Here is a 12,788-nt window from a genome sequence, read left to right as displayed (position 1 = left end):
AAACCTATACTTATGTTCTGTGTGGTTATGTGACTGTATACTATATTTAAATAAAAGTTCAAAAATCCCAGTGTCTCAAGAGGCTGAGACAGGAGGATCACAAGTTCAAAGCCAGCCTCAGCAACTTAGCAAGGCCCTAAACAACCTACTGAGACCCTTTCTCAAAATAAAAATATAAAATAACAAAGGCAGGGATGTGGCTCAGTGGTGAAGTGCCCCTGGGTTCACTCCCGAGTACCAATGAAAAAGTTTGAAAATTGCATCTTACAGATAAAAATGCACAACTACTATAACGTCTATTTCATAGTAGAATCACTGGTCAACTTACCAAGCATAGAAAGAATAATTTCCCTTACAGATATACACATTTTTAGAGGAGTTGACTATAATTTAAATAGTTTATTGAAGAAAATTTAAGAGAAGAAAACCAATCATCTGCACAGCTCTTTCTTTCTCAATCAGCCAACCACTGACAGCTGAATTTCTGTATGCTCTGCTTTTTGTGTTGTAGTTTTTGCTTAAAGAAACACTTCCATGGGTTGGGGCTGGGGCTCAGTGGCAGATCGCTTGCCTCACACATATGAGGCACTGGGTTCAATCCTCAGCACCACATAAAAATAAATAGACAAAAATAAAGATATTGTGTCCATGAATAACTAAAAAAAAATTTTAAAGAGACACTACCATTAGTGACAGAGGAAATTAAATAATATTTACTGCAACATTTCTGAGAAAATGGAATTCATGCTTTGAAACAAGTGTCCAAAGAGCAGGGGTTCGAAGTGAACTTTTCATGAACCGTGGCCCTTGATTTCAGGTTCAAAGTGGACTTTTCATGAACCATAGCCCATGATTTCAGAGTAATTTTCTTCTCTCAATTATTAAACCTTCATAATTACAACCACTAACATAATTATACTTCAATAATTACCTTTAATAGAAATAATAGGTACTTCCAGTTTTAATTAAATCAGGAAATTTAGTATAGATTGAGTTTTATCAATTTTCTTCATGTACATACATTCCTGAAAATTTCTCAAATGCTCTTTGGATGTAACTTTCTTATTTTGCAACTAAATATAAAAATTCATAAATGTTGGAATATAAAAAATAGTAAACTTTACATACAGAGGTAAGTTCAATTAGTGATTTAGAAAATATTCAATGTAGGGATATCTAAAAATGACTTATGATTTATAATACACACAAACACACAAATCCATTTTATTTCACTGTGATTTAATATGATAACAAAATAATTTGAAAAGAGTTAGAGAGAGACACATTAAATATATTCCTGTCTTTGGGAATGCAGATCTTTTGACACTTACATGTGAGATATTAAAAGAGGAAATTCTCATCGTGAACCACCAAATTGAATGTAAATAACTTAAAGATTTTCACAGATAAAAGTTACAATTTATTTACAAGGATGATCAAGTTCTATTGCTGATATAATTTAAAGATAAGAACTTCTTGCAATAAAAGAAACTTGTCACTTAGAAACTTCAAGTGCTATTTCATTGATTCATTCATCATTCAATAAATATTTACTATGTGTCAGTCACTTCTGCAGACAAAACAAAAATCTCTGCCCTCATAGAACTGACAATAGTGGAAGAGGAAGCAACAATAAAGCCATAAAGGTACATGCAACGTAAAGAATTATATCAAGTAATAAATACTAAATTTAAAAGGAAAGCAAAATAGGGAGGTACAATTGCTGTAGATGAGAATATATATAGTTAATATGGTCAAGGAGGATCTCACTCAGAAAATGACATTCAGGTAATATGACCTACAAGAGATCTGGAGGGAGAAGTAAAAACAAAGCAAAGGGAATTGGATTGATTTTAGGTATCATCTCTTCCAAGAAGCCTTCCTAGGTCCTATTTCCCCTGGAAGGGCTGGTGATGATAAAGTTAGTTTGCTAAGTGTCCCTCAAAGGTCTATGTGTTTAGGGCTTCATCCCCAAAGTGATGCTATTGGGAGGTGGTGGAATTGTTTGGAGGTAAGTCCTAATGGGAGGCCCTTATGTCATGGGATGCATGCCCTTGAGGGGACTGTATGACCTTTGCCCCTCCCTCTTTCTCTTCTGCTTCCTAGGCATGAGGTGAAGAGTTTGCTCCATCACACACTCCCTGCCATTGCCATCCAATGTACCTATCATAGGCCCAGAGCAATAATAGGTCCACCTGATCTTGGCCCAGACTTTCCAAAATTATGACCCAAAATACACCTTTTCTCTTTGTAAGTTATCACAAGTATTTCGATATAAAGGAATGTAAGTCAGCTGCTTTCCCATTGTGTTTGCACAGAATGTAGCACTCAGTTCTGTCATATAACTTGTTTTACATTGAAATGATCTATGTACATATGCTTTCTTAGCCCCTTGCCAGTAAGAAATGGCTTCCTTTGCTCTTCATAGGGTTTGGCATATGAAAAAAAAAATTTGTTGAATGAAAGATGGGTCTTAAAATGGGGGTCAAAATCCCCCTATACAAAAGCCTTGGTGAAAGGTTGTTTAAAATATTCAGATTGACAAAAAAGATCACAGTTTCTCAAAAGCTCTGCTTCTGAATCATTCTGGAAATTTTTCAGATTGTCCACATCACTAAGGCAACTTAGCCTACAATTTGTTGTTTCACTAATTTAAAAAAAAAAAAATGCTAACTAACTTAATCAAGTTTTACCTAGCCAGAAACTCCCAGGAGAAATGAAACAGGGGAGATTAAATAAGTGATGTACAGAGGCAGTTCTTTTTGTTTGTTCTCAGTGGCATTACCTATTAAATCTTTCTTTCTCGGCCTTCCCTGCTTGATGAAATAAAAGCCACAGGGAACGGGGGAGCAGGTAATCAAAGTAGCGCACAAGGCTCTCTCTCCTTCCTAACAGTTCTTCCTTTAGTACTTTGGAGAAGAAAAGCCTGAAGAGTCAGAGGCTGTCAGCCGGTGAGAGAAACAGTCCTTTTAAGTACTTTGATGTCAGGCTAAACTGAAACCAGTGAACTAGTACAAACGTCAAGAGTCTAAGAGTCTAGACTCAATATTTGAAAGTAAGATGAGTTAGCAAAAAAGCTTCTAAGCAAAACATCTGTGTGTAATTATCATATACACTTATGTAATAAATGAATTTAAAGAGGAAGCACCAAAAAAATGAGACTGGCAATAATTCTTCTCATCTTAGGTTTCTCTAAAGCTTTTTCTTGGACTCTGATGTTTGGGTATGTATCAAATTCAAGATGTTGATATAGATAATATTTTATAATATGTAAACAAACTTCCAAATCTGTATTCCAATTAAAATTTAAAAGTGTCTTGGGCTTACATATTCATAAAATGAGACTGCGGCAATATGCCCAAACCATAGAAACAAGTTTTTAATCATAGATACTGTAAACCTCTTCTAAAAGCATAAAATGCACAGCTAAAATAAAACAAAGTATAATATGTTTTCCTGAAATTTCTATTATCTCTTATATTAAAACTCAGCCTCACATGAATAACAAACACATTTGATAATGGTGCACCTTACAGCCCACTGTGAGCTCTGTTTCTGCATACTGCATTCCACAAATATGCAATTCCCTCTTACAGACCAATAAATATACCAAATGAGATAGAGCAGTTTTGTTTTGTCTTTGTCTTGGGCTGCTTAGCATTTGAACTTCATTCTTATTAAACTGGAATTTACCTTGAGTCCTAGAAGGAGACAGAGTTCCAATTCCCATAATGAAATCAAAAGACAATAAACTCTTTCCTCCCCAAGACCTGGTACTCTAGACATGTGACATAAGTTTGTCCAACTAGATGCTCCTGCTTTGTCTTTCACTCTAGAAGGATTGACTCAAGGCAACAAGTCAAGGTAATGGACAATCAGTGGATTTTCCTTAATGCTTCACTTTTGCTCCTTCTCCCCTAGAGTACACCATTTTTCTGAGACTAGTACTTCACTCTTCCCTTTTCATGAGTTCTTTTGATGTCTGAATTAGCTAAAGTTGAGAACTATTGTTGCAATTTGTCTGATACACAGCCTGACTAAACTGATTTAACTCTTCTCTCTTGTTTACAACAACTCAAGCATTGGGGAGGTAATTATTTTGTCTGAATTGCCTTTCTTAAAATTTTTTTTTGCAAAGATAAACAGGAACATGCTGATGCAAAATAATATAATTTCAGAGAGCCTGAGAGAATGGGTGAAGCTACCTAAAAACCAAATGAAACTCTTAAATAGGATTCAATAGACAAAAGCAGAGAATCTAACTTAAAGAGCCCTTCATTTAAAAGCAAATGCTTCCAAACCCTAGCATTCTAACAGGGCTGCTCTTTTGAAAGTTATCTTTGGCTGAGTTCTGCAAGGTTGTCAGCCCTTCCTAATCCTTGAACTGGAGAGAAGCCCTACCTAGATGGTTAAGATGTTAAGTCTTTAGATTTAGAGAACCAAGAATATTGGATGAGCTTTGCAGTGTCCCTTTTCTTAGTCTTTAGTTTTATGACAAGAGCGAGCCCCAGGAGATCAAGGTCATTGCATGTTCTGGAAAAAAATAAAAGGACGGCTCCAGAACTCTAAAGACCCAACTCAACACACAGCCTTCTTGCCATACTTCTTTTCAGACAAGTGACAGCATGGCAGACTCTGCACACCGGTGCTTTATAACCAACGTCAATTTTACCATCCAGGGGACATTGCTTTATAACCAATGTCAATTTTACCACCCAGGGGACATTGACAATGTTTGGAGACATATTTAGTCTTCATGACCTGGGAGATGTGGGTGCTGCTAGCATCCAGTGCATAAGTATGCAGCTAATCACCCTAAAATATCCATAACAGTTCTCTTCAAAAAGAATTTCTGGTCCAAAACACTGAGATAGAAATTTAGAATAGAGAGAGATCCTGAATCTTAAAGGAAATGCCCACAAGCCTCAGAGATGCAGAAAGCACAGTTATAAATTTTGAGCTTGAGAGACATGCCCTTGACCCATGCCCTTGTAAAATAAGGAAAATGCACAAGCAAAAAAAAATGGGGGCAAATTGTGGAGCTCCACCCTGCCTCCTAGCATGGACCCTCTATAAATATTAACACTCCACACCAATGGGTTGCTGTTGAGCCTGTGGAGATGGCCAGCATTCTCCCTCAAGTGCATATTAATTGTTTTGCAGCAAAAGCATCTCTCTTTTGATGCCTTTGAACATTCTCCCTTGAATGTGTAGCTACTTTTCTAAATAAACCTGTCTATGACTCTGAATGGCATGAACTTAAATTCTTTTCTGTCATGTATGCCAAGAATCCTGCTGGTCCTTAGTTGAGATATTTCTTCTCCTGCAACAATGTCAGTAGTGTCAAGATGGAGAAACCCTACCCTACAGCATTATCTCCCTTTAAATCACATACAAATAAATGCCATGCCCCACAGTTAGAATAACTTTCCCACCATCTACAATACCCACTTTTATAATTACGTCTGAAAACTAATTCAAAATCTTCTCTTATGTTAAAAAGAGGAAAAATCTTATAAATCATCTGTCAACATCATGATCCATCTGAGAACTACATAGATGAGAAAAAACTAAAAAAAAAAAAACAAATAAAACAAAATAATGAGCATATGCAAGGTGCTACAAAGGGCCAGAAGTATCTGAAGGAGTAAAAGGAGTTGTGTTCATGCCAAGAATGTTGGGAAATGAAACTTGAAGGGATGCTGTGATCAGATTCCAAAGTATCTTGTACATCACAGGAGCCTAGATTTTATTCTCTATATAACACTGATTTTAAGGAAAAGACTTTTAAGCAAGACAGAGAAATATATTGTTTCTTCAGAAGAGAATTCTGGAATCACTTAGGGGATAATCTAAAATGAGCAGAGCCTCTTGGATCCTGCAAGAATGAGGAGTAGCCACTTTCAACCATGACGATGGCACTAAGGTGAAGAACAAGGGCTGGGAGCGGACTTAGACATATTCTCGAGATCAGTTCACCTCTCTCTGTAAAACAAACATCTTCCAGTGCTGTGAAGTATAAATTAAAGGGTTAAAAACAGTTCAAATGAGGGGCTGGGATTGCAGCTCAGCAGCAGAGTGCTCACCTCCCATGTGTGAGACCCTGGGTTCAATCCACAGCACCACATAAAAATAAATAAGTGAAATAAAAGTATTGTGTCCAACTACAATTAAAAAATAAATATTTTTTTTAAAAAAACAGTTCAAATGAGTTCACACACTTGCATTCATTTTCAAGGTGCATCTAAAGGAAAACATGGTAAAATATTTTAGAGTTTGCATAATGAGAACATGTGCATAGAACTTCTAATATAAAGAGAAAGCTTATGACTTTACCTGCTCCAGGACTTCTTTATAAGTTATAGCTGCTTTAGTATTTGTAACAGGACTGTCATAGATGATAGCAATCTTATCCCCTTTGCCGTTTTCAATATGACGATCAATGGCATTATAACAAATGTTAAGCATTCCTTCCACAAACCTGAAAAAAATTGTGAAGTAAAAGTGAGAAATTCTTTCCAAAATATGTTGTTGCTTAACTAGGTTACTCTATTTCTAGTTTGGCAGAGCTGGCTGTAAAACTGTGTTTTCTAGTGCATGCTATGCTAGGTAATGATGGCTGTAAAGTACATATTTAAGATGGCACAGAGTGCACATTTTTATTTTAATAAATATGTATTTATTTTGATGTACACTGGGAAAAATATATTTCGCACTTCAAACTGACATCTTTGTGGATTTTATGGCTTAGGATGATACAAGAGTACAGAATACCAAAGTAATCTATTTTACATAGATGAAATGAATCCTATATAAGTGCAATGCAGAAGCATTAGAGATTATGGAAAGAGAAATGGTAGATGTATGACTGAAGTTTTGGTACTTGCTGCAAATAAACTTACTGGCAAATCCAATTCTTTGAAAGGGTTATGTGTATGTTTTGTTTTAATTTAATGTGAAGACATCAATTGCATATCAAATAGGAAAGCTCTTTTCTGCATGTCTGAAATGCTTCATAACTGAAATAAAGAATGGGACATGCACATAAAATGTTAAATAATTTTCAAAATCTTTTGCAATTAATTTCTTCTTTAATTTATCAAAGCCTTCCTTTGAAACACAGACATCTTATAGCTAAACAGACATGCTTTTTTTAAGAAAATATGGCTCATTTAAAAAAAAAGTATTGTAGCTGCCACCTTTTTTTTAGAAAGAGGGGATTCAAAAAAAAATATGCAAGATTGCCAAATATTATAACAAGGTAAAGTAACAGGAGAACATAAAAAGCAAGAAAAAAAGTCCTATTAAAAGCTCAGAATTGCCTTCAAGGCTTCACAAAGGACCTGTGTGAAACGAGGCGGTACATTAAAAGCAACTATAAGTACAGTGGCAGTATAAGGAAAAAGACAGATACAGAACACAGTAGGAGGGAAACCATTTAATCAGCTCAAACAATAATACTGAATATGACTGTACAATTCACTAATACCGAATATGACTATAGCATAGCACACTATGCAATTAATACAATACATAATTTCCAATTGTGATAGATTCAATATTTGTTCAAAAATGTTGTTTATTCCCCTTACTCTACTTCCACCAAAAACACTTTGTATCTTCACCTTGCTCCCTGCTCTGTGAGTGGAGAATACACCTCTTGATTTTGGTTTGCCCAGGCACTTCATTTAGCTCATACAAAGTCAACAGAGGCTTGGAAATTATTTGTATGATTGGGCTGCTGCTCTCCTGCACCTCTACCTTTCTCAGGAAGATATGCTTCCTCAGCATGGCACCAGAATATAAATTTGCAGTTGGGAACAGAATCCAAAAGAAACAGTGTTCAGTCTAACCAGATATGTCATGGAGCAATGCTCCCAACTATGCCCATCTTAGATCATCTGACCTCAGAACAAATCTGCAAATATATAAAAATCAAATTGCAGAAATGGTATCCTTACTCATTAAGCAACATAATTGTAGCCAAAATTAACTAATACATCAAAAAGAAAGGTAAAATCTGCTTGACATTCTCTAGGAGAAGTAAGGTAAGATATTTTTGCAGAATTTCCCATGAAAATAATTATTCATTTATTTGTTCAAGTTTCCAAAAAGAAAATATTTCATATTCCATATTAATAGACTATTTGCTTGCTGGATAATTCCTTTTTTTCTCTCACTTCCTCCCCCGCTTTTTTCTTCTATCCACCTTTGCTTCTTTCTCTGTGGGTCCTCCGCCTTTCCTCCTCCCAGACCTGTGTACTTTAGAAGTTGCCTGTAGACTTCTTAATGATATCACTATTCTATTTTATTTTTTCTAATTTATGGCTTCTTTATCACTATTTTTTTGCTCAATATTTAATTATGCTCATGAAATTTAAAAAAATCAGGTACCAGGACTCCCTTTGATCCAAAGATTCATGGAAGATTGACTCTATAATTTACTTTATGTACCTACTTCTTTGCTTGCTCTTTCTCAAATATCTCCTGTGGAATCTTCTTCCTTGGCCTCATCTTTAATTGGCTGTGATCTTGCCAATTCCATATGTCCCCTTTGCTTTTGCTACCTTCTCTCCCTGGGTGATCACTACACCTCCTTGACTTCAACTTCCATTTTTTCTTCCATCTCTGATCTCATTCCAAGCTCCACACCCTTATAGCCAGCAGTCTAGTGGACATCTATACAAGGAAAAAATAACTTGTTGAAGACTAATCATTTCACACCACGTTTAACCTCTCAGCCCACCCCAACTGCATGCCTCCTTCTCTTCCTATTTTCTATTATTCTATAACCATTGACCTAAAATAGAAACCATTTCTTGGTTCACTTGCAAGAGTGAGAAGATTTTGTTTGTTTGTTTGTTTTTCTTTTCTTTTCTTTTTTAGTGTGCAGCCACTGGTGTTTTTAGGTTGCCAGTGTCTCCAGCAACCAGTCTTGAATATATAAGACAAAAAAGAAAACCCAGAGAATTGATTGCCATGCCATTCTTCCTGTCCCCAAATTCCTAGAAGGTTAACCTTTTCTTCATTTCAATGTTTTCTTATCTGTGACTGAAATGTAATTTCCTAGATTTTAACAGTATTTAGCAGTATGAATAAGAAGTATATTTTCTCCATCTTGTCCTGAAACCAGAAGTCCTTCATTTTTATTGAATGTCTACTATAGGCCAAGTCTTATATGTGTATCAAAAAAATAAGCCTTCCCTTATGAGGTAGGTACTATTATTAAGCCCATTTTACATACAAGGAAACTGACGACGGTAACTTGCTCAGGGCAGGTGGCATAGAACCAAGCCCTTAAACATTATATAGTAGTACTTCTATAGGCGGTATTTGAGCAATTTCATTTTTCTTTTCAGTTGTTTACAACTTTTGGATAGCTTACAGGTAAAATTATTAATATCCTAAGATTTTCTTCTTGAAGATCACCCTTAAATAAATTTAATATAAAATTAAGAATATCTTTTGGGGTAGGAAGGAAATCAACACAGGGAAGAGCTTACAAGTAGTATTGAGCAGAGATGCTGCAGGAGATAGAATGGCATGATGCCAAGGTGGCTCCAACTAAGGAGTACACAGACACAGACTGGCTCAACTCAGAGATGGGCATCCTGTGGATGACTGCACCCAGACAACTGCAAGGGGTCTCTTGGCTCAAAGATTTGACTATTCTTCTATGACAAGATTCTTACTTCATTTTAAATCAAATCATTTCTGTAAAGGTCAACCAAATGCCTTCTGTGTGCTCTCCACTGTGCCTTCTAAATTTGTGGATAGTTTTTAAATGATTTGTCTCCCCAGATTTTAAAAATACCTAATGCTCATGTAAAAAGACAAGAAAATATACTTTGGAATATTTTATTTTGTTCCTCCTATATGGAAACATTACTTGTTGTGTAGATAATTTGATAATTTGGCATTGTGCCTCCATAGTAGGGATTGCATTGTGAGCTTGTTTCAAGAAACTGACAGATTTTCAAAAATCATGTTTAATAATGATAAGATATTCCATTCAGTGGCTACTCAGTAATAAAGTTAGTCCTTGACAACTGCTTTTCACAGCATTATCACTATTTTAAATGATACTAGGATAATATTTCTTGCAGAAAAATATCAGTCACATTGTTTTTTAAAATCACATTTCCAGACTATCGTCCTACAATGGACCACACACATACACACACACAATCAAATAATCAAATAATCTAATTGCTTTCTGGAAATATAAAATCAATTTACATTACCATCAGCATTACCTGAGTTTCCATTTCATCATACTCCTCTAAACATGAATTATTCCCAATTTTCTTTAATTTGAAAAGTGAAAAATGATTTTATATTTTTCTTGGTAACTTGTATTGATTAAGTGCAGTGTCTTACCAATTTTGAAAGCTCTTTATATGTATTTTTATTGAACTTATGTCTAACAATGTTACAGATGATTATCTCAGTTTATTCACTAATTTTAATTCATGTTTACTGACATGAAAATATTTTAAATTTATATGTGGTCAGATAAATTCATTTCCTTTTCCCTTTAGATAATTCATTCTTTCGATTTCATCTTTAATATTAATCACTTAATTGTCCCAATAATTTATTCATATGGATATACATATGTATATAATATCTGTCATATATATTACACATGCATTATGTTATGTGTATGTATTATGATGTGGAAATATAACCATGTTTGTTTACTTATTAATAGTTCATTTTCTAAACATAAATTTGTTGTTGTTTTGGTTTTGTTTTTTGTTTGTTTGTTTGTTTTGGTACTAGGGATTGAACCCAGAAGCATTTTACCACTGAGCCACATCCCTAGCCCTTTTTATTTTTTATTTTGAGTCAGGGCCTCACTAAGTTGCTAAGGTTGACCTCAAATTTGCAATCCTCCTGTCTCAGCCTCCCAAGTTGCTTGGACTATAGTTATGCACCATCATGCCCAGCTCCAAGCATCATTTTTTGATTAATGTGTCTTCATTTATTTGTGGTACTCCATTCTTCCAGTATATAGTAGCATCCAATATATTCTACAGTCTTTTTCAGAGCTCTACAACTTTCTAGAATGCTCTGTCAGTGGACTCATTATTTGTTCTCTCCTTTAACTTAGTCAGCTTTTAGTTCTGTTAAACAAAGGAAGTCGTCATATTCCTTATCCTATACCATTCCTCCAAGAATTTCTTTCATAGAAAATTACAAACAGGCTGAACATACCCCATAACCCATTTAAGTTTAAGAAAAAAATAGATAAAATTAAAACTAAACTAATAGTAATAGTTGAACAATTAGTAATGATGCCATTACCTGTTCAGAATGGTAGAAAATTTCTAGATATATAAAGAGAACATGAGCAGAATAATTGCTAAATCCAGAAATCATGTAGGATATAATAAATCCCAGTGTACTTGTTATGAAAAATCTTTCCACGAGGTGTTAAAAATTTATACAACCATAATATAGAATACTCTGCATTAATGAGAATTCATGAGAAACCTATTAACCCTAAGCATGTAATAACCACACATCCTTCACAAAAAAAAAAGTTATTTATGCCTAAATTCAGGCATATGGACATGGGTCTAAAGTTTTAATACAACTCTGAAATAAGGCAAAGATCAGAGGCAGGTAGGAATAAATAATAGACCATGGGTGTCTGGATGGATGAGTAAGCTATGCCAATCCTTCCTTCACAATGCACACATGTACACACAAATGCACCACACAAGCTTTTACTATCCTAGAATGTAACTTTCTCACATGGAGGATCCTGTATTTAAGACCTATGGAATAGGAAGAGGGATCTGTTTAATTGCTACGAGGTTTGTACACCCTATGAATCGGTGTCACCAGGAAATTTTCTCTCCTCCCTCTAATGATCACAGTAAGAACTCTAGGAATCAAAACCTGATTCACAGACAAATGAAGGGAAATCAACAGTGGGATTCTTAAAAGCACTCCACTCGGCCACCTGCACCTTCATACCCAGATAAGTTATGCATACATCTGTGTGCACAGACATGCAAGTATAGATAGATAATAGATACGTACATAGAATACAGATTCAGAGATACATAGGTAGGAAGACAACAAAAATCTGGGGCACATAAATAAGAAGGGGAGGATATATTTTTACCTTCAATAATATCTACAGTATTTTTGCAAATAATTTTTTTAAGATCTAATAGGCAAAGCATCTGCAAAATATCCATCAAGGAAAAAAATGAAATGGCCAATTACATGACAGTATTCTTCTCAATATTGTTAGTAATCAGGAAAATGAATACTAAAATAATAAAGAGATGTCATATCCTCTATCAGATTGATATACAGATGTAATACACAGTTTGCATGAGAGTAAACAGAAATTCGATTTCTCATATAATGTTGGAGAGCAAATAAGTTAACTGAGTAATTTGGGAGAGCTCAAAATCAGTATCTACAAAAATTTTAAATATCATGTATTATGTACAATCATTAAAACAATAAAAAATCATTACATGATGCAATGAACAAATGGAACTTTTTACTAAGGAAAAGCAAGTTGTGTATATATTTATCTACATGTCATACAAAAACAGAAGAAGGAGTTTGGAAAAAGGCAAAAGAAAATATTAATAAACTCTGAATAAGAAAAAAAATTGAAAGGTAGTAATAAAGAATACTCTACATTTTTATATAGTAAAACCAGTGGGTTTAAATTTTTTTTTCTGAGCAACACTTACATATTGAATGGGTGATTTAAGTATGTTAGTTGAAAATATAAATTTTAATGATCTGGTTTG

General features: G+C 34.6%; 1 protein-coding gene across 1 annotated transcript in view; it reads right to left on the bottom strand.

Annotated features, from left to right (window-relative positions):
• Positions 1–12,788, bottom strand: part of ACSS3 (acyl-CoA synthetase short chain family member 3) — a 173,259-nt gene that overhangs the window by 141,701 nt on the left and 18,770 nt on the right. Inside the window, exon 2 of the mRNA XM_081309979.1 lies at positions 6,337–6,481. Coding sequence (XP_081166105.1) covers positions 6,337–6,481 — 145 coding nt within the window. The remainder of the gene's footprint in view (positions 1–6,336; positions 6,482–12,788) is intronic.

Source organism: Spermophilus citellus, assembly GCF_964194105.1.
Source record: "Spermophilus citellus genome assembly, chromosome: 10".
NCBI classification, from domain to species: Eukaryota; Metazoa; Chordata; class Mammalia; order Rodentia; family Sciuridae; genus Spermophilus; species Spermophilus citellus.
The sequence above is the reverse complement of the archived record's forward strand: the minus strand, read 5'-3'. Positions and strand labels throughout refer to the sequence as shown.